Source organism: Oryzias latipes, chromosome 23, assembly GCF_053564925.1.
Source record: "Oryzias latipes strain Hd-rR chromosome 23, Olatipes_Hd-rR_3.1".
NCBI classification, from domain to species: Eukaryota; Metazoa; Chordata; class Actinopteri; order Beloniformes; family Adrianichthyidae; genus Oryzias; species Oryzias latipes.
The window spans coordinates 19,917,205-19,943,886 of record NC_136259.1 but is presented as its reverse complement, the minus strand read 5'-3'; the positions used below and the strand labels follow the sequence as shown (position 1 = coordinate 19,943,886).

The 26,682-nt window shown below is 40.2% G+C and overlaps 1 protein-coding gene across 8 annotated transcripts in view; it reads left to right on the top strand.

Annotated features, from left to right (window-relative positions):
* Window positions 1-25,809, top strand: part of bltp3b (bridge-like lipid transfer protein family member 3B) — a 37,198-nt gene extending 11,389 nt beyond the window's left edge. Inside the window, exons 2-25 of one of the 8 annotated variants that reach the window (XM_020714337.3) lie at window positions 4,111-4,273; window positions 6,149-6,187; window positions 7,014-7,105; window positions 7,478-7,667; window positions 7,756-7,896; window positions 8,651-8,818; window positions 9,512-9,692; window positions 10,432-10,515; window positions 10,723-10,884; window positions 11,020-11,163; window positions 11,317-11,435; window positions 11,532-11,673; window positions 11,784-11,977; window positions 12,054-12,803; window positions 13,024-13,661; window positions 14,846-14,929; window positions 16,470-16,618; window positions 16,860-17,017; window positions 17,734-17,884; window positions 20,052-20,093; window positions 22,495-22,754; window positions 22,878-22,986; window positions 23,133-23,290; window positions 24,412-25,809. In XM_020714337.3, the coding sequence (XP_020569996.1) occupies window positions 4,111-4,273; window positions 6,149-6,187; window positions 7,014-7,105; window positions 7,478-7,667; window positions 7,756-7,896; window positions 8,651-8,818; window positions 9,512-9,692; window positions 10,432-10,515; window positions 10,723-10,884; window positions 11,020-11,163; window positions 11,317-11,435; window positions 11,532-11,673; window positions 11,784-11,977; window positions 12,054-12,803; window positions 13,024-13,661; window positions 14,846-14,929; window positions 16,470-16,618; window positions 16,860-17,017; window positions 17,734-17,884; window positions 20,052-20,093; window positions 22,495-22,754; window positions 22,878-22,986; window positions 23,133-23,290; window positions 24,412-24,540 (4,447 nt within the window). In that variant the 3' untranslated portion in view covers window positions 24,541-25,809. The remainder of the gene's footprint in view (window positions 1-4,110; window positions 4,274-6,148; window positions 6,188-7,013; window positions 7,106-7,477; window positions 7,668-7,755; window positions 7,897-8,650; window positions 8,819-9,511; window positions 9,693-10,431; window positions 10,516-10,722; window positions 10,885-11,019; window positions 11,164-11,316; window positions 11,436-11,531; window positions 11,674-11,783; window positions 11,978-12,053; window positions 12,804-13,023; window positions 13,662-14,845; window positions 14,930-16,469; window positions 16,619-16,859; window positions 17,018-17,733; window positions 17,885-20,051; window positions 20,094-22,494; window positions 22,755-22,877; window positions 22,987-23,132; window positions 23,291-24,411) is intronic. The other 7 variants (XM_020714341.3, XM_020714340.3, XM_020714338.3 and 4 more) reach the window with 7 other exon arrangements.
* The last annotated feature ends 873 nt before the right edge of the window (window positions 25,810-26,682 follow it).

Genomic DNA, 26,682 nt, shown 5'->3' with positions numbered 1-26,682 from the left:
AAGTAACTTGAGCCGGGTCATTCACCGAGTTTCTGCTCGATGGTTTGTTTTATGGAAGCAAGTCAAACCCACATTACTGAATGGAAAATGTTCCAACCGTACCACACTCTTTGATTCCAAACCATTTTTTTGCCCAACTCACTGCTCTAAAGGAAATGTATAAATGTATCTCATCACTCTTTTGGATTTTTTTTTTAACATGTTACCAACAAAGCCTCAGCTTTAAACTGCTGACAATCATAACAGCCCGAAAAAGGCTTTGGAAATATCTCAATTGGAATGAATGAGTCACATGAGGAAGTTTTTACCTTTTTTGCATCGTAAATATACACTCTGTATATTTTCCTGAGTTTAAGCAGCAGGAGCCAAAAAAGGCACAATAAAGAAGAAAACGACTAAAACTCACAACGCCTCTGAACAAATCCGCCATGCCTGGCGTAATGCTGCTTTCACACCAAATGCAATTCACGTGTCAAATTCGTGTCTGCTGCCCACTTTTCCCACGCGTGTCAAATTTGCGCCCAGTGCCTCAAATTCGATGCTCAATGCTTTAGTTCTTAAAGCTAGACCAGGGGTGTCAAACTAATTTTGGTTCGGGGGCCACATTCAACCCGTCTGATCTTAAGTGGGCCGGACCAGTAGCGTAAAGGCAAAATAAAGCTTTATTCTTGTTTTTTTACCCAATTGGAAAACATGCCTCAACCAACATGGTAGCCTTATCATTTCTTATTACACATTCATTCACAGAGGCAAATGGATCTTAAATAAAATTAATTTCACTTTACAAAATATTGGTTTATTCAATTTTATACAGACTGAATATTTTAAATCACTGAAGCAATCCTGATAATAAATTCAAGAGGGGCTACAGAAAAAAATGAAACATCTTCCTGAAATGTAAACGTCCAAACGATGACAAAATTACACTAAATTAAACTTGCAAACATTTGTGAACATAAGAGTTTGGAGTTAACCTCCTTTCTCTCCTGAAACTTCACCAGACCATTAATATCAGGATTCAAATCCTGTGCAGAAACACATTTACTGTCATTCAAGTGTGCAAAATACAATGAAATGTCCATTATTATTATTATTCACTATTATAAGAATCTTTTCCTGACCTTTGATGGAAGCGCCATCAGTGACCAAAATTACTTCATGTGACCAGTTCACTCCAACATTGTCCAGCACAGTAACTAGACAGCTGACTATGTCATCAGCTGTTGTGTCGATGAACTCCAGAAACTCCACTGTGACGTCTCTTCATCACCTTTAATAAATATGCACAGCTGTACATATCTGTGATGTTGGTGCTTTCATCAATAGTGACTGAAAATACAATAAATGACTGGATTCCTTCATATAGCTGCCCATGTTTCCTCAGAGATGTTGGATCTGATCATAATTCCTGACAGACTCATGTTTAAGGTCGACTGCTTTTTGGGGCACAAGACTTCTGCAGCCTTGAGCATTTTTCAATAATTTCACCATCAGTAATAGCAGCAATAAGGTAGCTAGCTTTCACTGCTCCATCACTGATGTCACGGCTGCAGTAAATCCAGATTTTATTTATCGGTCCAGCTAATAGTTGCTAAATCATTTTTTTTCTTAACTGCAATTGGTGAAACTTTTCTTTGTGGAGAGTTTCATAGTGGTGCTGAATGTTATATTCTTGGAGAACCTCTTGATGACATACCAAGCTTGCAGGTTTGCATTCAGCTCCGTGAACAAATAAAACGCTTTCCATTTTTCTGGAAATCTCAGGACTTCACTTCAACCTTTCTTTTCTTTTTGACAACATTTTGGTCATTAGGGTGTCACTACTGATCATCCTTCAGTGGTCAGGCTCACAGGGAACCAAACTACTGCCTACCCAGACACAGAGCTGTTAGGTCTCGTTTTTGGCACATGCAGAGTTATGTTGTTTCATCTGTTAAGCTTTTCCTTTGCTCCCCTTAGTGGTGGAATTGCGCATTTCGGTTATTTTAAAAAAAATCATAACTTGACACAGGACTAGAAACTTGCTTTCTTTTTTAAACATCCTTATGATTTTTACTCTTCATGTGTGGGCCGGACTAAATCACCTGGCGGGCCGGATACGGCCCACGGGCCGTATGTTTGACACCCCTGAGCTAGACGCTCCTGTCATGTGTGGAAAAGCCATCGTCAAGTTTGTAGCCTCTTCACTACATGGAAGCATTGACTGTATCTCATTTACAATCCATGGAAGACACCAATGATGTTGAGAGATCAGGTTTCTTTATTTTGGCAAACACATCTGCAAATGAAACTCCATGTCTGGTTCATGACATCATTCATAGTCTGATTTTTTTTTCTTTTACGGTGATCTTTACCTTCTGCTGTTGGAGCCAGTGTCTGAATGATGGTGCTTTCAGCAGTACTGTACTTCCATTGCTCTGTAACCCAGTTTGATGAATTTCTGTCCGCTCAAGAAAAAAAAAATCTTGATACCAATAAGGAAAATATCATGACGTTTGGGAGGAGAACATTCAGATTATCCATGTTTGTTTTGCACAGTGGTTCTTCTGTGTTCCTGTCAGTAGCAAATACTGATACACATATCTACATTGCCCTCTAGAGGTAGTTAGCGGTAAAAGACACTGCTAAAGGGCAACCGGTTGTTGGTGGCAAAATAAAGATTTTCATCTGAATTTCTTAAGCGTCAAGCAGAATAACAAAAACAAAACACCTTTTCGTTATATTATAACAGTTAAAATCACGGGCAGACATGTTTTTTTGGTTGTACAAGTAAGGGTTAATGACGAAGTGTGCAATATGACTTTTTAAAGCACTTGCTTCCGAGAAGTGCGTTAAAAAGTGATACTGCACTCTTCGAAGGCCATTAACCCGCTTATACCATGGTCACTTACAAAAGAAATAAATATTAACCAGTTTTTAGTGATTAATTCTTGATTCTTTCCCCCCGATTTGGATTGTTTTTTTTTAACGAAAAGCGGACTATTTGTTACGTGGTGCAGCGCCTTGTCATAGTAACGTGACAAGGCGCCGCACCACGGCTGCAGTCAAGATTCGGCGATATAAAATAATGTACATATATAAATATGCTGATCGTCCCGATAAATCAGTTCAGAGAGAAAGTTCACCTCTCACCTCTCAGTTCACCTCCCACCGGTTGTTTTTGTCCAGATGATGAAGCTAAAGGTTGTTTTAAAGAAGCCGGCAGAGTGATACAGAAGATTTTAGATAGGTGACCGGAAATTCTTTTTGGGACGTGCGGTTATCACTTTTTAACGCACACCCAGCAGCCAATCAGAATCGAGTATTCACCCGGACCAAGGTATAACAAAATGATGACGTTTAAGCCCTTGGGCCGACTGTTATAATAGGGAGTGAATCAACCCTTTATTAATGTCATGGATATCTTAGTTCTTTTATTTGGTAAATACGTAGACTAATGAATTGTTTCTACGTCATTCTCTGGCAGTCAAACAGGAAGTCAAACACTAGACAAAGATTGAGAATGTGCACAGTCTGTGTTATGGGTTTCTGGAAAATCTGAGCCCGTTTTCATGAGAGACTCCATTATACTTGCCCACTGAGATTCATGGGTCAATAAGCTATTTAATTTCGAGGCTTTCTGTTAAATAGTAACTTTTAGTCGGCTTTGGCATAAGGTTTAAAGGAAAAGGCCTCTGTGCTGAGAAAAAGCAAATAGACCAACAGCATAAGTACAAGGTACTTTGAGACCGAGGTTATTCACGTCAATATTGACTCACACCTAAATCTTTAACACTTTATCCTAATCCAGAATCAGATTTGAGCACAATCTTTAAAGCCATTCTGAATTAGTTATGTACACACACGTCACACCAGTTTGTTTTTCTCCTAAATCCCCCATATGTTAACTAAAATGTATTTAGTCAAAAACTATTTTGGAATAAAATATTTGTTCTTGTTTCTTGAAGTTTTTGAATTTTCTATCCTGAAACCATGATTTTGTTTTGAATTTATTTTTTTCTAACATGTTTGAAATGATGGCTTTTTGAAAATGTAGTTTTGTTTTCTCAGAACATCATTCCTCCGTGTCTATAAATATAAATACTGTGTTCTGTTCTCTTTGAATTGTAGGTTTGCAAAAAACCTGTCCCCGGACAAGATCAACCTGAGCACGTTGAAAGGAGAGGGCCAACTCACCAACCTGGAGCTGGATGAGGAGGTCCTCCAGAGTCTGCTGGACCTTCCCACCTGGCTGGCCATTAACCGGGTTTTCTGCAACAAGGCTGCCATCAGGGTGAGGTCATCTGAATGAATTTCAATCAATCAATGTATTATTTGTATAGCACTTATTTAAGCAGAAGCAACCAAACTGCTTAACATAAAATCACATAAAATCAAAGACAATATGATACAATAAGGAAACAATAAAGCAATAAACCAATAAAAGCAATAAACCAATAAAAGCAATAAAACAACAAAAGAATAAAATTAACAAGCTGACCCACTAAATCCGTTCACTGGAGTTAAAAGCCTGATTAAAAGATGAGTGACTTAAAATCACTGACGGTTCTGGCTGACCTCACAGAGAAGGGGAGAGCCATTTCAGTGTTTAGGGGGTGCAACTGAAAAGGCTCTGTCTCCCCGAGTCACAAGCCGAGTCCTGGGAACCATTAAAACATTTGATCTTCAGATCTTAGGACTCGACGTGGACGATGCACATGTAACAGCTCAGAGGGATGCAGAGGTGCCAGACCGTTCAAACATTTAAAAACCAAAAGTAAAATCTTAAAAGTGATCCTAAAAGACACAGGCAGCAAACTTGACATGAGTTTTTATACCCCTGCTGTCTATAAACTGCTTAATTTAGAAGAGTAAATGAATCAGAAACCGTTTTGAAACCTAATTTTTAGTTACAAACTAGACCTCCACAATAAATTGCAAGTTTATCGCGACATCAAGCTCTTTTGTGTTAGATGCTCGCCTCCTATGTAGATGAGGGTCATTTGGAGTATAATGTAAGTTAAGTTGACTCCTATTTAAATGAATCTGTTGCACTGAAATGGAAAGTGTTTCTGGTTGTTTTGCTATTTGTTCATGCATTCCAAGTTATATCGTCATCGCAATATTGATCACCAATATCGCAAATCGCGAGTTTTCCTCATACCGTGCAGCCCGGTTACAAACAATTCTGTAGGTAAAAGGTATTTTTTTAAAAAAGTCCAGGGAGATGTTCCTCCGTGATTTTTTTTGGTCTTTTTTTTCCCACTGGCACCATCTCAGGTCTGGTGGTCAGCGACATGTCCATCAGGAGGCTTAGACTCACCCTGGTCTTTAAATGCTTTCTTTAAGGTCAAAGTCTATTTCCCGCCCTCCACATTTCCTTCTCCACCCTTTTCTTTTCTTGCATTCTCTGGTTATTTACAGAATTTCCCAATAGTTGCATTCTCATTTTTTTTTTTTATTATTTTCAACCTTTGATCTAAGGTTAAATGATGCACCTTTTGCTGTACAAGCATCATTTGTGCTGTATTTACAACTTTATGTACCAAATTATTTTGGAGTTCAGGAAAAACCCTTTAAACGGCCCGAGTACGACTCTATTTCCGTTGCACTTGTTGAACAGTTAAGAAAAAGTGAGATAGCAGATATTTATCTCACTTCCTTCTGGTTTGTTCATTTCTGCTCATTATTTCCTTGTTGCAAAATGTCTGAAACTTTTTGTTGTTAGTTTAAGTAACAACTTTGTGAATCGATTTAGCCTGAAAACAAAAAATATACACAAATGGTAAAACAGTGATTTGCTCTGATGGATTTAAGTAACAGACATGAGCTAGCGCCACCTCCTGACAGGAAATTCGATGCCAAATATCCGTTCCAGTTAAAGCTGTAGTCATCCAGCACTTCTGATTTATGCGCTTTGAAAAGCATGTTCATCCATAAAACCTGCAGCTGAACACAAGCGTTAAATCTCATTTACAGCGTCGTGTGACTCGCACTTCAATCAAGAGACTCGATGATTAACAGCGAACGGATTTCTGCAGCAAAACTGTATCTGTAGAGTTTATTCTGGAATCTCTTTATGTGGATTTTCTGAATTTCTGTTGCTCCAAAAGACTGAAATTGCTCAAATGCTTTCTTTAAAAGTGCCACCTTTCTTTTTCCTCGGCAGATACCTTGGACAAAACTGAAGACTCACCCAATCTCTTTGGTAAGGTTCTGTGTCTTCAAATCCATGTTGAGTTTTCCTCTTCACAAGAATTTTACAAACAGAAAACATTAAATAATGTTCAGCCAGGTTGCATTTCCGTTTTTCCATTCCTTTTTATGGAATTTATTCGTGTCGCTCAACAAATAAATCCTGCAGACTGAGGAGATGAAAGTATTCCTTCACATGCAGGTCATGTGACACTGGAGTGTTTGCAGATAGCTGTGGGTCCTAAGCCCTGATGTTTGTGGTTTGTTTTGCTACGAGTCTACGCCACGGCTGCCACCTGGACCTGCGGGGCGCAGGTGTGATGTTGACAGAACGCCTGGCAGACTGGTCCCCAGAGAGCTGTGATTCCCAGCAGCAACACAATGAATGAAACCCAGCACTTGCATTTACTCCACTTTGTACTCAATTGCACCAGATGGGGACGTTCTGTTTGGTTCCTACGCTAGTTGGCGACACAATGAACCGCTGCCGTTAAATATTGTTCTGTCTTTATAAATATGTCCATGAACTGGTTATAGTAACGTGGAATTTTGATACAAAGAATTCTGAGTCAAAAAATAGTTTGAACTGAACAAAAGAACATGTATGATTGCACCTGCAGTAGGTTTTATTGAACATTAGTAGCTAAACGGAAAACACTACGATCACACTTCATGCTGTTATGTAGTAGTGTAAGAATAGTAAAAGCTATAGTATTTGTTTCAAAGGGACTACTTCCTAAAATGTTTGGTATACCACTAAAAGGAAGTTACAGAACAACATTTTGTGCCGTTTTTTTTTTTTTTTTTGTACCACCAATTATCTGACTCCTCTTCCTCAGACTTTAGACAAAGTGGTGATGGAGATGAGTACCTGTGATGAGCCCAGGCCACCGAACGGCCCGTCTCCCATAGCAACAGCATCAGGACAAAGGTGAGCTTTCAGGCTCTTTCAGTCTTTCAGATTGGAGCATTAAAAACACATTAAATGGTGTCTATTGCTAACACTAAACAAAAGGGGAAGTAAAGCAGGTTCTTCTGACTTTTTTAGCAGACTCATTCAGCTGTGTATTCCTTATTTTGCTAAACCAATATGAAGTGAATTATACATTTAGTTTATACTAAATTATATTAAAATAGGCACATATTTACATAAAATTAGTTCTAAAAAGCCTTAGACTTTTGCATTAGCAAAAATGTTTCAGAGTAAATTCCATTCATTTTGGAAAACAATATTTTATTAACCTAGTCCACCTCACATTAGACAAATAAAGGTTAACCAGCATGACGTTTGTCTCCCACACAGTGAATATGGCTTTGCTGAGAAGGTGGTTGAAGGTTTGTCCCTATCGATCAACTCCATCGTCATCAGGATCAGTGCCAAGGCCTTCAACGCCTCGTTCGAGCTCTCCCAGCTGCAGGTCTACAGCGTCAACACCAGCTGGAACCCCAGTGACCTGCGTTTCACTCGCATCCAAGATCCTCAGCGGGGAGAAGTCGGTTCCTCTTGTTTTTGGAAGTGTTTTTTTTTTTTAATTGTTTTGCTCTAAACCTAAATTTCACCCTCTCCCCTGTTTGATCCAGATCCTGACTTTTAAAGAGATCAGCTGGCAGATGATTCGCATCGAGGCAGACGCGATCCAGAGTGCTGAACATGAGATGTTGAGCGCCCCCATCCGCCTCATCACCAATCAGTCCAAGATCAGAGTTACTCTGAAAAGACGGGTCAGTAAAATACTTTATTAGAGTTAATCCGTAACTTTAAAAATAAAAAATCAGGAAGCCTAAAACTTGGGGTTGGTTTGGCTGTTTTTATTTTTGAAGTGAAATAAGTTTCATCCAGGGACGTTTGATCAGGTGAGGCAGAGTCTCAGCTGTACGCATCCTCAGCTGCTATCCTGAGATGTACAGTATCTAATTATAAAATTAACATGTGTCCACTAGTCTGTTTTATAAGTGCAATATATGTATTGTTCTAATCATTTGAATGATTCTTATAATCAAAATTGCTAGATTTTGCATATTTCCTGTTCAATTACAGCGTAGGCTGCGAGGTGAAGCGGCATTAAGCTCTGCCTCACGCCATATTGCGCAATCCATGCAAACTGGGTTGAACGAGTGCCTTAAGTTTACTCAGCTTATCCTAAAAATGTAACTTTAATCATTTAATGTAATGATATTGAAAATTCTCAAAGTTGGACTTTCAATCAAAGCGGAAAGTTATAATAAACAGATGATTATTAATTAGAGCTATTTAATTGTTTCATTTTTTGAGCATTTTTGTATGGCGGTTGGCGGTTTTTATATGATTTTTGGGCTGGAAAACTTACTGTCCGCTAACACAGATTTGAGTTTTGGATTGTCAAATAATACAGCGCATAAAACTGCTCTGAAATGTTAAATCTGAATAAAAATGTGTCTTCCAGACAACCTATATCAGCAAAGTCTCTGTTTACGACACTGTCTCTACTCCACACAGATCAAGGATTGCAATGTTGTGGCTTCCAAGCTCATTCTTATCCTGGACGACCTGTTGTGGGTCCTGACAGACTCTCAGCTGAAAGCTATGGTGCAATATGCAAAGTCTCTCAGTGAGGCTATGGAGAAGTCTGCACAACAAAGAAAAAGCATGGCCACAGAGGATCAGGTATGCCTTTTAATGCTTCTTTGACAGTTGAACTTTCATTTTAAACATGTTTTACATTCTCCCATTTACTTCTTTAAACTCTTAAGTTATCAACTCTGCAATCGTATGTCTTCCTCCCTGTAGTTGGTGCTCTAATTCCACTACGTTTGTGTAAGCTGCGGTCTAATAAATTGTCCTTGAGCTCCTCAAAGTTGTGGCCCTCCTCTTCATCACTCTAGTGCCAAATGGCAGGGTTGCGACCCTCCTGCTGATTTTCTGGATCAGGCACGTTCAGCCAAAACCTGGAGTTGCCTCATTCAGCTCATTAGCAGTGAATATGAGTTGAGCAGCCCTGCTATATGGGTATTTTATGAATCCACTGCAACTAATTTATGCTTCTTTTTTTTTTCTTCAACTTACCAAATAAACATGCAGATGCACAGACACTCTTTGCCCACTCCAGTTCAAACCTGTTTGTAGCCCAGCAGGAGTGGAGGGAAATAATCAGTATGTTTTCTGTAATGAGTCTGACATGCCATCTGGTGGAGACCCTGAGTACTGCATGACTCATGCTTTTATTGGTGTAATCGGCTCAGCCAGCAGAAACGGACACTAAAACTTCAACATAAAGCATTTGAAATGTACGAAAAGCCAAGAAGCTGCAATCAACAGTTGAAGACCATTAAAATGATAAAAGCGAAACTTTTTTATCAGGTCTCATCGACGCCCACTTCAGCCCAGCAGGTGCGCACCCAGCAGACGCCCATGGCTGCTGATCAGAGTGCAACCATGGCCAAGTTGTTCAGTGCCTACGATGTGTGTGAGACATCACACCACCTCCAGATAACACACCTGGACCTGCACATCTGTGATGACATCCACACTACAGACAAAGGTAGCAAGTTGTGATGCAATGTCACCTTGATCTATACAAAGTTTGTGTTTAAGCACTGCAATAAATAAAAAGTAGTTCTTCAAAAGTTTATTTAGCATTTTTTATTCAGATGGATGAGTCTTTATTAATTTTAAGACCCAGCAATCATATGTTAAATACTTATTTAACGGCAGATATTCGAGGTTTTATACCAGCAGAGTTTGGTTGATGTTTTGTTTAAGAAATCAGCCATTAAATTTGAGAGGCTTGTGAATCACAGCCCGTGAATCAGTGCTTCCACCCATTATTGTTACCAAGACTGCATTTGTGTGAGCTTGTTTGTGCAAAGCCTAGTTTTTTGACCACATGACCTCTAAAGCTCTAAAGCTTTTGCCAAACTTCCACATCTCTGTACAGATTCTCTTATGTCGTGTTGGTTTCCTCAAAGTCCCACTACTTGGAGCTATTTTCAAAGTGTTCAGAGCAACCTGCCCGTTGCTGAGAGCTCTCCGTCTCCATGCTTTCCTGCTAGTTTACAAGCCCCTCGCGCCATTTTTTTCTGCTCCTGTTATACAATGATTTGAATTAAGAAATCCTCCGCAATACAATTTTAATCTTAATTTTCTATTATCTATATTATATAATTTTATTGAATCGGGTCTTAAAGTCTGAAATCTTTCTTGGTTACTTTGGTTCCAGCTGAGTTCTGATATGAACAAGTATCTGCTATATTTTCATTGTTTTCTCCTCTGTTGGGCAGTTAACAATAAGAGGATAACTGGCGGGGCAATGCAGCTGTCCTTCAACTCCATCACTCTGGATTACTACCCTTTCCATAGAGCAGGTATGAACGCTGATCAGCCTTTTAACTGCTCAACCTGCTCTGCTCTTATCTGTTGACAACTTGACTTCTTGTCATATCAGACAAAACGCATCGTTTTCTGCATTTTTATCCATTGTGCATCTGTTTCTGATTGGGTAGTAGTCATTGTCCTCACTGACGACTGAAGCTGCTGTTATTTCGACACTGCTTTTCAAACTCTTCTCTCAGGTGACAGTTGTGTCCACTGGATGCACTACAGTGAAGCTACAAAAACCAGGGAAGTTTGGGCAAAGAGCCTCCTTGATGAGTTCAAATCTAGCATGGAGATGTTGAAGAGTGCCGCCCGCGACCAGCAAGGCCCAGGCTCTGGACGCAGTTCCCCGCAACATGGTAATCGATGCATTTACTCAGATATCATTTATGAAAGTGTCAATCAACATGTTCAGATGTAGGAATCTTTATTTTGGGTGTTTTCTTTCCTTGACCCTCTTGGCGCGCCATCTGTGTGGGCTTTCTGTCATTCAGTGTCACTTAAGGAGGATGTAAATGAGCCGCTAGCAAGTCAGGAAAGAGAAGGAGGAGTAGGGCTTAGGGAGGCAGATGGAGGACTCCTAGGGAGGAGGCCACACACACAACCTCCAGTCCAGTGTTGCTGGTGCCTAGAGCCAGGTACCATGGTGTGCGTGTGCACAGCTGGGTGCGGTGATGCACACCTTTTGTCTAGGCACATAGGTTTTTGTTTTTTTTGAGTGAAATGAGTGAACTTTTTGAATCTCTGTTTTTTTTAAAAGTGTTTGTTAAAGTACCTCCTTTTGTATCCAGGAAAGATTAAGACTTCATCCTCCAGCACCTCCTTTAGTCCTCCTCCCCCTCAAACCCCCAAAACACATCTCATGTCCAGCTCAATTGTTTTAAGGATGGCCGACTTCAGCATCTACCAGGTCAGTTCAGCAAATATCTGCTTTTATATCGAAATCACTTGTGTCATTGATTTTTTTTTGTTACTTTCTCTAAATCCTTTTTATTTTAATTTTTAGGTTTCAACAGCAGACCAGCGGCGCTCAAGCCCAAAGACCATGATTTCCTGTAATAAGAAGTCCTTGTACCTTCCTCCAGAGATGCCTGCTATCCATGTTGAATTCACAGAGTATTATTTTCCTGATGGAAAAGACTATCCTAGTAAGACTTTGTCATGTTGTTCTGAAAGCTATATAAAAGCTGATTAAAAGGTTTTTGTTGTTCAGAACAATTATTACAAAATTATTTTTGTCTTTCCATCTTACCTCAAGTTCCGTGTCCCAACCTGTACGCCCAGCTCAATGCTCTGCAGCTGGTTCTGGATCCTCGCAGCCTGGTTTGGATCAACCTCTTTGCTCTGGACCTCAGACAGAGTCTGGAGCAGTTCATGGAGATCTACAAGCTCAACGACTCGCAGAAACCTGACGAGCATGTGGACATTAAGGTCGACGGCCTCATGCTCAAGGTGAAGATGAACTAAGAAGCTTTCGGTGTTAGACACGTTGTGAGGAAACCGCTTATTTGTTCTTTCTCTCAATTAGCTTGTGGTTCCCACGGACTCGGACGCCTCCTGTCCGGCTGACCTGCCACGCTCCATCTCCATACAGTCTTCAGAGATGGTGGCCACCAACACCAGGCATCCCACCTACTGCACTCGCTCCCACCTCGAGGCTTTGCTGCAGGCCTTTGAAGAGGAGGTTTTCTTCTCTACGTCTTCAAACGCTTTCCCTCACTCCTCATCCTCCATTCCCATCCTCCATCCGGTCTTCCAGAGACACGCTAAAGAAGAAGACACAAAGCAGCAGGAGATCTGTCGTGGGCTGGTGGTGCCCACGATGTGCACGGACGCTCTCAAGACGCCTGCCGCCACCGACGTGTGGGCGCTGCACTTTTCCCAGTTTTGGGTGGACTATGAAGCCACCCGGGGAGGTAAAGGGCGACCTCAGCCCTTCGTGGACTCCTTTCCACTCACCGTGTGGGCGTGTCAGCCAGCAAAGCTGGTTCAGCACGAGGAGAAACTGAGGAGCTCAGCAGGATCAGGGCTTTCCAGAAGCACATCTTCAGAGGCGGTTGCACGTCTCCAGAGGAAACGGCTGCTAAAAGAGTATTACAGCACTGACAGTGCACCGACGTCTTCTCAAAGCAAAAACGCCACACTGCCACACAGTAATGGACTCCATAAACCCCCTTCACTGGACAGTCCGCGCTCCTCAGCCTCGCCTGTGTCAGCGGCTAGTAAAAATGCAGATGTGCACGTGTTGATCCATGTGCAGAAGCACTTAAGTGCACAGGTAGGTGTTTATTTTTTATTTTTTTAGAAATAGGTGTGCCATCTAGAATTTGTCTTTGTCATAGAAATATTCATCTAAGTTAGAAAATTGAGCCAAAGTGTTGTAGCTTTAAAAATTATACTTAAGGAAACAAATACAAACACAAATTTCCAAATAATAAAAAAGAAAAATCTTGTTTTACCTTCAAATAAGCATTTAGAAGGGTTTCTGTGTGTCTTAGGTGAGCCACAGGCAGTATGTTTTTCTGATGCATCTTCAACGCAGCCTCAAAGCCCTGCAGCAGACGCTCCAGCAAGACCTGGAGGAGATGGGCTCCAAGAGAGAACGCAAAGACACCTCCCAGCGGAATGCAGACCACCAGCCATTCTCCTTCTGCTTGGGCCTCCTCCTCAAAAGTGCTGAGGTGTCCCTCTTCCTGAAGCCACTTCCCCAATCTGAGGGCTCCCCTTTGGGGTCAGAGCTTTCTCCTTCTGAGAGCAGAGCAACCCTGGAGCCGGCAGATTCTGGAGATGGAGTAGAAAAAGGCCATGAAGGATCTGGATCAGAAGGAGGAGCAAATAAGCAGTCTGTGGACCAGCTGTTGTGTGGTGACGGTCCAGAGGATGAAGCTAGGCCGGGTCTTGCTCCTTTGGTCCCTTCCTCCACCTCTGACTTAAATCGTAAAGCTTCAGTACAGGAGAACGCTGGACAGGATAGTTCAAATGAAGGAGGGGAGGCTTTTGGTGCCAGTGATGAAGTAGCTGTTGGGTCAGAACCTAAAACCCACACGAGCGACCTTTTTTCGGACCCTCTTGGCAGCAAAGACCCATGCGACGGAGACAAAACTGCAGCTGGAAAGATGCCTCAGTCCATGTCAAGGTACTCTAATGCAATTTTATTTCACTCACAGCATTTTAATGTTAAAATGCTCAGCATCAAATGTTGGAGCCTCATGTTTTTGTGTCTACAAACATGTACACTTATCTGACTAATTGAACAAAAAACATAAGAAAAGTTTATCTTTGATTGAAAGCTTCAGTTGATTACTGGAACTGAGCTTTTTTCTTTCAAAAGGTAAGTGTCATAAGTATCACCTACAATGGAGTATTGGGGCCCCCACAAATTAAAAAAAAAAAAAATCAATATTTTATGAGGAAGAAAAAATAACAAATGTAGGATTTAAAAAGTTGTAATTTAACAGAGAAAATAACATGCTTTTGCAAAAATAAAGTTGTTAATTTATTAAAATAAAGGAGTACCATTTACAAAAAAGAATAAAGCAGATTCTCAAACAGTGTGATGGCCATCCACTTTCTCTGAATTGTCTTGTTAAAACATTTTAAAAGCTAAATGTAGCATTTTATCTTTAAAATCCTTTTCCTTGTGTAATTCTAATGTAAGACTATTTTCGTAAATGTTTTCGTAAAAACAATTAAATTGTACAACTTAATGCTTGGAAATGTTGAACTGCTATAATTTTTGTGACTTTGGTCTCGTACAATTTAAATATTTTTCTCATAATTTCATGACTTTATTCTCATTTCTTTTTCTCTATAATCATCCCGATATAAACACAGCTACTTTATTTTGAAGTAGGAAGCTTTTCCCTGATTAAAAATAAATCATATGTTTATATTTATTTATTTATTTGAAACAATTATTAACATTAGCCATAACAATATATAGCTCTGTTTATATTTACCCGTTGACTTGAAATTGGGTAAAGCTGGTATGCTTTTAAAAATGTAAACATATCTAAAAATGCATTTTAAAAAGGGCATTAAATGTGAGATACAGCTATTTAAATCACAAAAAGTCAGCATTTCTCATACTAACTTATAATGTCTTCTCTAGTTTAACCTGAACACAAGAGCTGTGTGTTGAACCCACATGACTGTCTGTCAGGGTCGATGGTCTTCCAGCATCTGCAGGGCTTTTCACTGTCATGTCCTGCGTGACTGTTTCCTATCTGCCCTCATTTCCTGCCTCTTGACTTTAGCTCTGACCCACGAGGTGTGTGTCTGTGTGTGTGTCTGTGTGTGTGTGTGTTTCTCTCTACCAAGGAAAGGAAGTTTGTCTGTGGTTTCTGATCTTCTCAGCTCCTCAAATTCCAGCAGATCCTCCTCCCTTTATTCCATGTCCAACATGTAAGGAACTGGCTCTGTGTTTAGCTGTTAGCTTTGAATCTGTGGTACTTTTGAAGGAGTATGTGGTTTAGAGTTGGTGTACATTTGTGTCTTTGACTCTTCATTTGGCTTTGGTTCACACAAACCATCGACTGTATAGTAGAACTGGACTGAGTGAGTGTGACGTCACCCAAACAACTTCTGATTCCAATCTCTATGTCCCTAACTACTAAAAACTATATAGTGCAGCACAATGTTGTGCCCTGGGTTTTAAAAGCAATTCGGACACCATGCTCACTACTGCTTTCTTTTCCTTTTTTCCAGCGAATATGACGATTTCAGGAAGTTAAAATCATTGATATAAGCGTTTTGCAACGACAATTTATGAGTCCACTGTGTTCTAAAGATGAAAACATTGATATTAAATTAAAAAAATACATTTAAATAAAAAAATTTGCCAAAAATTGTTTAGATGCATTGAATTGTGGTCTATATTTGCTAATCCAGTGAACATCAATGCACACTGGTTTTCGCAGAGACTTCTGGGAAATTTCTAGGGCACTCGATTTTGGAATTGTAGATTCGGACAGCACTACAAAATGGTGAACGCACTGTATAGTGAGTAGTGTAGGTATTCGGACACAACCTCTGCCACTTTTTTTTTTACGATACGGACGGCGCCAAGTTGAAACCAGATTATGTCGGTAAGCAGTGATGGGTCCGAGCACGTCTGAGTCACTTGAGCGTGGTCTTGTGAGAATGTCTATTTGGGAAAATTGAGAGAGCCCCCCGGCTGTTTGGGGCCTCCGTTCCCTTAAGTAAGATCAGGCTGCCTAAATAAAAAAAAATCAACTAAAATCAGAAAACAACAAATGTTTTGAATGGCTAGCAGGAACCACATACTTTTATTGTGGCATCTGATTAGTCATTTTATACCATAAATGACTTGCATTACAGAAAAAATATTTAAAAAAAATTAGGATTAGCAAAGACATGTTCAAAAAGGTATCAGAGCAAGAATGGTTATTCTGACAAATAGAAGGACTTAATAATAGAGTTTATTTCTCTATAGAAGTCTAATGAATTTTGGCTACTTGGAGCCAGCGGGTACTTCCTGTCTGAAACGTCAGGGGGGAGGGATCACTCAGCCCAGCTCACAGTCAATGGCACAAATGCATGACACTGAACTTCTTGTCTTTCTGACCTATTTTTTTTATGTTTGTTGGTGTCTTTGTGTTCTTTTTTGGTGGTTTTTAGAGTAGAAGTCGGACGGTGTCGTGTGTGGTGCTTTTCATCAGCCTTGTGTTCTGTGGTTTCCTCAAGTCCTTCGATGTGATTTTTCTTGAGGTTGTTTTGCTACTCTGGCTTCTGACATGACCTTCAACACAAAACATAGGAACAGAGACATATTTAATTCATGACTCATCGACTGTACTCAGTGCTGGCTTAAGGAAATTCATTGTACATGTGGGAAAAATGAAGCTGTTTTCTATTTATTAGTGTACATTAATGTGCAGTAATTAAAATGTTGAGTTGGTGGGATGTTTTTTTTGTGTTCCAGTGGACGGTTGATGCGTGACCGCTCCCAGTCCAGCTTCTCAGTGTCTTATAAAAACATGAAGAAGAGTCCGTCCCTGCAGTCGCTGGACAACATTTCCATTGACAGCTATCTGATGGAGGATGGAGACACGTACAGCTTGCTAGAGCGAGGTCAGAATAAAACATGTTTTTTTCTCTTTACTTCTCCTTTCAGAGTTTCTTGTTACATATCTCACCTTGACCTGTTTTGTTAGTATAAAACCTCACAGGATCAGTTGCAGTTAACTCTTCTGAGCAAACGATGGCAGCATTGAGCTGGTTTTAGTCTAAGCCATTTACATCCACATCAAAGCAGATTTATCCGAGGCTGTACTTGTCCCTGAGAGTTTATATGTCTTGATTTATTCCACAGATGATGTTTCCATCTCAGGCTTTAAGGGGGCCGTTAGTGAGCAGATCGCCATGGAGAGCGCCAACGAGGCAGTGGTCAGGAAGGAGCAGGAAGGAGGCGCTTCGCCTGACAGTGCCAGCGCAGCATCTCAGAGTATTGATGAACCCACCAAAGATCTAGTAAGTTCTTCACTGCCCGATCAGCCAGGGATTCACCAAGTCGTCAATGCTTTCATACACACAAGCTACGTCTGAATTCACTCACTACCGAGTGCACTATATAGGCCATTTGCCATTTTGTCGGGGTGTCTGAATATGCAATTCCAAAATCCCGAGCCCTGGAATTTTCTCAGAGGTCTTTGCAAAAAACTAGTGTACATGAATGCTCATCAGATTGGCAAATATAGACCATAATATATTTAAACAATTTGTTATGAGAAATAATCTGTGTGAAGGGTTAGGGTTGCCAAAGGGGTGTGTGAATGTAGCATTAGGGATTTGGGAGTAGTGAGAGAATTTGGACATAGCTAGAGTTTTTCTTTCTTAACCCAATGAATAAGAAATGTTTGTCCTCTGACTTGAATTTCATGATATTTGTGAGATTTTGTCAGATAAAAAAAAAAACTAAGATAAAAAGCACATCCTCCATCATAATGGGCTTTTAGTGATTTAAAAAGGGTGTGCAGCCTTTGACTTCGACATTTGATAACAGATTGGCAATTTTTTTCCTGAAATTTATAGTTAAAGTGTTAAAAAATATAATTACTGATCTTGAGAACCCAGCAGATTATTTCCTTTAAGGATAAGAACTGTAAATCCACGGTCTAGTGATGAAATGGCGTCTGGACTGGTCATTATTATGGTGACGATCATGTAGTATTTGTTCTGGCTTGCAGGTGTCTGTGCTGGTACTGAAGGTGCAGCCAGTCTGTGTGAGCATGGAGGTGGAGGGCGAGAGCTCGGCCGTGGCTCTGGAGGTGGGCCGGGTCATTCCCAGCCAGCTGGGCAACATCAGCCTCAGACAGTACCTGAGCAACCGCAGCCTTGGTGAGAAATGCAAAGTAGGACAGCGCGTGTTTAGCTAACCATAAAGCACTCAAAAACGTAGTCGTCTGTATCTGATACATTGGGATTGGTACTGTTTGGATTTTATCCAATGCAGAACCGGTACTTTTGAAACTGCCGGTGCTCAAAGCAGTGCTTCAAAAATGAAAAACCACACCAATAATCATTCAAGTGTGATAAAGCAGAATCACAGGTTAGCTGCACTGCAGCGCTGTTCCTTCGTTTTCACATTCCCTGAAGTAAACAGGAATTTCACCAATCATCGGCACGACGACTGGCTTTTTTTTTTTTTTTTGCATTGTACACATTAAATTATTCCATCAGGTCACTGAATTAGAATCATTTGATGTGTGGAGTACAGAAAAACGTTGGCTCGCTTCACCCTCACTAATTTGACTGAAGCCCCCCCCCCACCATCACAGCCTCACCTATTTTTACATGAGGCCGCCCACAATGGCTGTAAAAGTAAAATGATTGGCTGGAACTGAGAAAACTAAATAGAATAGAAGAGATTGACAAACAAAGCACCTGAAATGCATCATCAACACGAAGCCCTGAAATGCATCATCATCACGAAGCACTGAAACATATAAACATGAAGCACCAAAATGTTTCCTCAAAAAGAAACACTGGACAGAATCACTGAAACAAAGCACAGAAATCTGCGCTTTTATTTTCCATGGCGCAGTAATGTTTACGTCAGTACCTGTACCAGCTTGGCACAAAGTCTTGGTACCCATCACTAGTGATGCACAACATTTTGTTTTTGCATTTTTTTTCTCAAGCATTTTTCGGTCAAAGTTAATTTTTTGAAATCATTTTAATGTTTATATTCATTTAAATTTCCTCCCGAGGCATTTAAATACAGCAGCAGAATATTTCAGCCATTTCTCAAATGTTTCTATAAAGCTACAGTTAAAAAGTATCACTTTTTTTAACTTGTTGTAGAATACATCATCCTTTGTTATATAACTGTGAGATAAATCCTTAAAATTGTGAAAGTCATGTACTATTTCTCAAGAGGAGAAAATATGGCAGCTAACTAATAAGCAGAATGGCGGTTGTGTATTTTCAGCCTCTTTTTATTGATGATCCTTTGTTGCCTATCTGACTGCAGAGGAAGTAGGAGGACAGAAAGAGGAAGGACATGGGATAAAGGTCCTACAGCACATTTGCAGCTGACTTGCTCAGTCCAAACCACCAGGGGGTTTCGTTTTGGCCTCTTTGGATCATTTTGCTTTGATTACAAACATTTAAAGACAGTAAAGGATGAGCAGTGACAGCCTGTTTGATCATACTTAAGAAAAAGGAAGTTGCTGGACATCTGAAAAAAATGAAGCTGAAGCAATTATTAAAAACACCCACTCTACAGAAAATTGTTTTTTTTACTGTTTTCAGCATGTTCTTGTAGCATTTTTCTCATGATGGCGGACATATATTGAGAAAATTACGATCAAAATTACGTTTTGAAGCCATGTACGTCTTTTTTTTCCCCTCGTCTGAGCTGCCATCTGGCTCCAAACTATACGGCTGCATAGCTCCAATATCGCTCGCCAAATTTGTTGCACCGCTAATGTTAGATTTGGGGTGAGAGGGGCTGTAATCTATGGCATGCAAAAGATATCATAAAGCACCAGGAAAAACAATATAGTGGCCACTATTTTTTATGCAGGTTTTAGGAGTAGTATGTAACTTATGCGCATCAAGACAGGCGTCCAAAGCGCTGTTCTTTGGTGTCAATGGTAAGCTAGCGGGACAGCTTGTAAACGGAGAGCTCTCTGCAATGGGGGTTGAAAGGATGGGTGAGGCGGCAGGGTTGCTCTGTCCCAACGGTCCCGCCCACAACTCAGATGTGAATTTCTAATGAACGCTTGGCAAGAACTATGTTTGACACAGGATTTTTTGATTTTGGCTAAAGTGGGTGGGTGGAGTGGGTCTTTATGTCATTGAACGCGAACATTTTGAGTTTTTTTAGTGTAATCGTCACATTTTAAAATATGAAATTCTTGATTATGCTTTGAAATGATCGTATTTTGCTTAAATATTTGTTTTTCCTCTCGTTTGAATGTTCAAAATGATCCTCATAGCTATACAGGAACATCCTCTTCTTTTTTTAAATGATTTATTTACCTTCCACAACTCCCTGCAGGTATGGTGTGTTCACTACCAATACCTGATCAGAGCAGCCAAGGTAACTGCTGTGTGTTAATCTAGCGTCCGCAGCCTGAGGCGCATGCTTCTCTCGGCGTTCGTGTCCAGCTGTGCTTGTGTACGTTTCTGCCTTTTCTGTCAGGTCTTCTCCAGATCCTGGGCTTGACTCGACTGTGCTCTGCAGATCATGTGCTGCAACACATGAAGTGTGTTTGTTTGGTTTCGTTTCACCAGTGTGGGTGGGTATGGGGATGCTGAGCTGTCTCCTCATCGTGTGTGTGTGTGTGTGTGTGTGTGTGTGTGTGTGCGCGCGTGTGCGTGCGTGTGCGTGTGTGTGTGTGTGTGTGTGTGTGTGTGTGTGTGTCTGTGTGTGGTACTTCACAGAAGACAGTGTGGACAGTAATGGAGTGAGTGCTCCCATTATTTGCTACATTAGGCCCCATCCTTCTAAATTCAGCCCTTGTGTGTGTTAGATTCCAATTAACTCCTCCTTTTTTGTGTGTTGACAGTTTTAACCCCTTCTGCTTCCCTCTTCCCCTCTAATTTCCCCCCCCTCCCCGCCCCCACCTCATCTCCCGCTGCTGCAGACTTTGCAGTTTCAGTCCAGTGATTTAGGCAATGAGAGAAAACGCCAGCTTTACCCCTTGCCACCTATTTCTATCTCCCAAGAACATCCCTGCCTCCCCCCTTCCTGTTGTCCTCCACCTTTCCTCCAGCTCCCACTCCATCTTCCTTCTAATCCTCTGTCTTTCAATCGTTCCTTCTCCTCATCTCTTCGTCTCCAGGCCATCTTTTCTCTCTTATCACAGTCACTCAGTCCTCAGCTGCTGGCTTCTACTCTTTCATGTTTTGTCTTACTCTCCTTCTTTCTCCACTCCTCTTTTTTTCTTCTTCTCCATTTTCCTCGACCCAGAGCCGCTCAGGATTTAAAAAAAAATAAGATAAAAAAAACATGTCACCTTATCGTGGAAAACCCGACAGCATTGTGCGTGAGTGTGTCTGAGTCCTGAAATGTGCTTTGACATTAACCCTGTCCTGCAGTTCTTTGAGAGGATGCAGAGCCGCTTTCTGTCTTCAGGCATTAAGAAATTCAACCACGCGCTCGCAAAGTTAAATCTGCAATTAGTGTCCTCGAGACAAAATATTAACGTCTCAGCATCAACTTTGACCGCATCCTTCTTGTGTGTTTTTTACATTTTCCTCCTCATTTTTCTTCCTCATCAGCTGGATCTATCTTCGTCTTGTGTGATGTCCTTTTTCATCACATCACTTCCACTTAAATCGACCAGCAAAACGCACATTATTACCGATGTTTTAGATTCTACATTTTAGATTTAAAAACAGGAGCGATCTTGGAAAAACAGGCTCACAAATGAAACCCTGAATGCTTTAGATTTGATCTGAAATAAAAACCCTAAAGGTTAGGAGCTTGGAAGGCTGTAAACACACACCTTGTTAGCATTTGTCATTTCCTTCTGTCTTCTTTGTGTCATCAGTCCTTTTTTTTTTTATAGCAATTTTAAACTCAATGTCAAAATGCCCCCTTCTTTCAAATTAATCCAGTAAAGCAGATAATAATAATAATTGATACTTTATCCATCCCACAATGGGGAAATTCTTCTCCGCATTTTGACCCATCCCCTGGGGGGAGCGGTGAGCTGCAGACTAGCCGCGCTCGGGGGGCCGACAGCTGGCTGCGGATCGATCCGCCAACCCTTCAGTTGGTGGACGGCCTGCTCTACTGCCTGAGCAAAACTTGGTATATTTAGTTAAAAAGGATTAATCTCTGAATTCTATCTAGAAAAGTATTTTGAGTTTTTTGCTCTACAAAAACATTTTAAAACTGAGATCAAAAAGGAAAATGCATATTTTGACATTTTAAAAACTAATGTGATAAAAATCATATTTTTGGTGTTTTTAACATGTTCTTCTAGTATTTTTCTGATGATAAATGACACATGTAAAGAAAATTAAAAGTAAAATTGCATTTCTGAGTATTTTCTGATTCAAAAAGTTGTGAATGGGCTTTCTGATTAGTTTGTATGTCACCACTACAGTCTTTTTTAAGCCGCATTTTTTCATCTGTTCCAGATTCAAAACGATTTGAAGATAAAGAAATACTCAGAAAAGCCGTTTTAATCTTAATTTATTTAATATGTCCCCCATTACCAGAAGAATGCTACAAAAACATTTAAAAAACACTATTTTGCTCAGAGTGGATCTTTAAAAGAAAAAAAAAATCCACTCTCTTTTTACTTTTTTTTTTTACCTCAACAGTTCTCTGGTGTTGGAATCAGTTTAGATTCAGCTGCAGATATGAACTGTAATTATTGTCCTCTGGGGGCATTTTAATGCTGGGTGTAAATTTGTTAGATCAAATCGGCAGACGTTTTTTTCCCGTCCCCGACTTTACATAATGAATGCTGCTGTCTTTCTTCCAGCTGGAGGTGAGAGCCAGTCTGCTTCTGCACACGGCCCCCATCGTCCGGAGGTGCAGGCACGCCTGGAAAGCGGGCCCTGCGCCGCCGCCCACTCCCCTCTGGCCGAGCGCAACGGGTTCCTGCAACTGCGCCTCCACGGATACCACGCAAGTTTTCTGATGTCCACGCTACGCAACCTCTCCCTTTTCATGGAGGACGACTCCGCCTCTCAGGTGCTGCCCATGGAGATCTGTGTCAGGGACACGCACATCGATCTAAAGGTGGGACGGACTTCAAACAGCCTCATTATGACCAAAACATTTCTTGCCTCTCTGCAAGAAACTGCTTTAGAATAAATAAATGTATCTCCAAACTTCATTCTGACAAATGTGCCGTCCATGCAGGATGATGGTCCCCGTGACAACACCACCGACGGCGAGCCCACGCCGATCACTCTCCACGTGGACAGCCTCGTCGTACACAGAAGAGATGATGGTTCCTTCTCCTTCGGAGGTGATATTCTCTCATTTTCATCTGCCAGATATTTCCGCCTCCACTTGAGCGCTGATTCACCTCTGTTTAATATTGCATAACTATATTAAGGGTTTTATCATTAAAATTTTCAGAGAATAGGAAACTTACTGTCTTCTTTCTTACAGTCGACAAACAACCGGAGCCCAACCCCCAAAAAGCCGGTTCAGTGGTCGTAGATGCTCTCAGTCCAATTTCCGAATCGGTTAAGAGCGTCTGCAGGATGTCAACGGCAACACAGACCCAGACTCCACCCACCACCCCCCTGCCATCTTCCAGTGAGAAGGTGAGACTCACTCCGACTATTTTTGGATTTATTTTAAAATCAATCCCAGTGTTTGTTTGTTTTTTAAAATTAGGATTATGCCGTTCTTGGCCAAGATCTAAAAACCTGTGTTGTACACGGATGCCAGCTTAGATGAGGAAAAACGAAGACGTACACGGATCTAGTCGTGTACAAGTCGTTGCTTCAGAATGGAGCGGAGCCAAAGGCGTATTTTCTACATCACAAATGGTCTCTTTTGCTAGCGGCATTTTTTGTCGGCTAATGATTCACAACAATTTGAATAAAGAAATACTCAGAAAACAATTTGTGGCTTAATTTTTTTTAATAAATGTCCTCCATCAAAAGAAAAATCCCACAAAAACACGATAAAAACACAATTTTCATCTGAGTGGGTCTTTAAAAAGTCTAGAATTATTCTAACTGAACATTGAAATCCCTCAAATGTGATTTACCTTCCAGGAATCCGATGTTTTTGCTGCCAAATTTTTGCCTGAATTTCTTTGCTTTTATTTGTTCAGACAACAATTGAAATTCATAGAAAATTTTCATTTCTGAGCTTCCAAAAACTGTCAACCACAGATGATTTCAGAATTTCACACCTTGGTCTGCTTGCTGTTAGTAATGGAAAAAATGAGTCCTGACTGAAGCGGTTATTTCCTATTTTTTTTTCCTCCTCCCCCTCCATTTTTCAAATTACCCATCATGACCACAGACTGCAGGGGTTTTACGCCAAATTAATTAACTCTAGAGCTTAAGCTTTTAGTTTAATCAACATCAAACTCCAGATCAAATCTTTAGATTTTTTTATTTTTATTGTTTTAAAAAGAAAACATTCAAGTTAATAATTTTTACCTTAAACAACAGAAACTGTTTGATGTAAATAAATTGCTTTATAACAGTAAGAAGATGGTACGTTTTTTTTTTTTCTTCCTTTTCCCATCTTAGTGTTATTGGCTTTATGTTTTGGTTCCTAATGGGGGAGGATAAGACTCCTCCGACACTAAAGAACAACGTTGGTACATTTCCAGACTCTCCAGTTCTGGCTTCACTATAACACTTTGCCTAAAACTCTGCATTTGAATTTTATCTCCTCTGACGCCTCTTTACTTATTGCTTTTCAGTTGCTGATGGAAGAGAACGAATGCCTGAAGATTGAACTGTCCCGGGCCAAGATGGCTCTGGCTGAAGCTCAGATGGAGAAGGATTCGCTTCTTCACCGCATGAAGAACCTCAAAGTGAACAGCAGCTAGACGAGGGTTTGTGCTTCATTTCCAGACGTCGTCAGAGCCTGAGCGGTCTGCAGTGATGAACGTTATCATCAAGTGAAGAAAAAAAAAGGCACTTTCTTTACCTTCAGCTGCTCTGCTTTCCGTGAGCCAGCAAAAACTTCCATCGAAAGTAATTCAGCCTGTGTGACGATTTAGAAAATAGACGTTTTTATATGCTAGATGTCTTAAATATCTCCTTCATTTATGACTAAGTTTAGCAGAAATGCTTTTCTGGGGGGAAAAGAAGTTCATTTACAACCATAGCTGTGCCTACAGAAAAAAACCCTCCCTCTTGTGTAATTTGAAGTGCAACTCCTGACAGATGAGCTTCATCCAAACCTGATGGAATGAGTGAACACGGAATGAATGTGGAAACTTCTAAAGAAGGAAATATTTTGCACTGCATTTTAGTGTTTCTTATATTCAGAAGATGACAGAGCGTACGGCGCTCCTCATCGCCCTCTGAGTGTGTACAGTGTATAGTCAACAAGAATGTGAAGACGGCTCTTTTCTACACAACCGAATGGTCATGAAGTGTTTGTGTTGTGCGTTTTTTTTTTGTTTTTTTTTTCTGACAAAAAAAACCCCCAACAAGCATTTAATTTAAAATAAGAGATTTCTGTCAGTTTTACAGCATTGTCCCGCAAAACGCATCTCTGCGCCCTCTTTGTTCTATTTTTGTACGTGTAAATAGCTGCTTCACACGCACTTTTAAAAACGGAGGCACTGTAAAATACGACAACAATGACTGTGAACAGAACAAGAGGAGAACGCAATGGAATAAAAAACACAAGAAGCATGGTCATCTTTGGAACAAAAAGGGAGATCGGCACAATGATGCTGCCTGACTACATGTTATTTTATGGTAGATCTGAACTTCTCTAGAAAAACCATTTTTAAGGATGTGCGATAAGCGTATGTGCTGCTTTTTCCTTTTCAGTGTGAAAACTAGAAATCCACCGGCTTTTTCTAACGGGCAATAAACCTGAAAGTGTCGGCAAAAGAATGAGACACATGACGAAACTTTTCTAACTTGTTCCATTTCATTTCAAATTGGGAGTTGTATAGCATTAAAAATAAACTCTTTACAGGTTCTTTATTTAAAAAAACTGCTTTTCTTTCATAGGTTGTTGTTTTTCTGCTATTAGAAATCAATTGAAAGGATTTAAAAAATGACACATTGAGCTGTATTTTGTCTGTCAAAGCTGCTGGAATACTGATGGGAATAAAAAATGAATATATTTCAATGAATTCTCTCAAGTTTCAGGTTTGAATTTTTTCATTCTTTGCTTTGCTTTACAAATGTGTAAAGTACTATTTAGACATTAGATGCTAAAAAGTACAATTTTCGCAAAATCAATCAAATCACAAGTCAGAATAAAACTAAAACACACCAGAGTTTTACAAATAAAACCCAATAATGGTAAGGGGATCTTTATTTTAGCTGGAAGTGATGCTCTGATGCTAAAAATGAAAATTAAAAAAAGATTAAATATATCAAAAAGGGCAAAAACTTGATTTTTTTTGTTGGATTTGTGTGTCAGACAATTTAAACATTTCATTAGAAGATGAGAAATCAAGTGGCTGAACTGTAGAGCTTCATAACTATTTTTGGGTCTGTTAAAATTAAGCATTTATTCTATTTATGGTGTTTTGTTGTTTTTGTTTCCCAAAACAGTTTCAGAGTTTAGTCATTAGTTTCACTTTTAGCCTTAAGCTAAAACCAATTATCTGACTCTTGAAGACCTACTGAGTGCAGTTCTGATTAAATGTTTACTACAAATCTTTACATGTATGTTTTTAGGTTATAAGAAGCAGTTTTTTATGAGGTGCATTAAAAAAAAGCTTTCATGCTTCCAGCAGAGGTGACCTTCTGCTCAGTTCAATGCATCATGGCAGCATTTCTAAATTCATGAGAACTGATTAATAAGCAAAAGTAGACGGTGCTGATGTCATGACAGCAGCCACGCTGGGAGCTGAAATGCTCCCTAAAACTACTTTTCATATTGTTCACCTCAGTACAAGACAGGCAATACATTACATTCTAGAAGTCTGTTTCTCTTTGGGTGAGTGTTTGCAACCTGCAGCTTTTTGTGGGACTGTGCTGATAAGATCATAGGACAG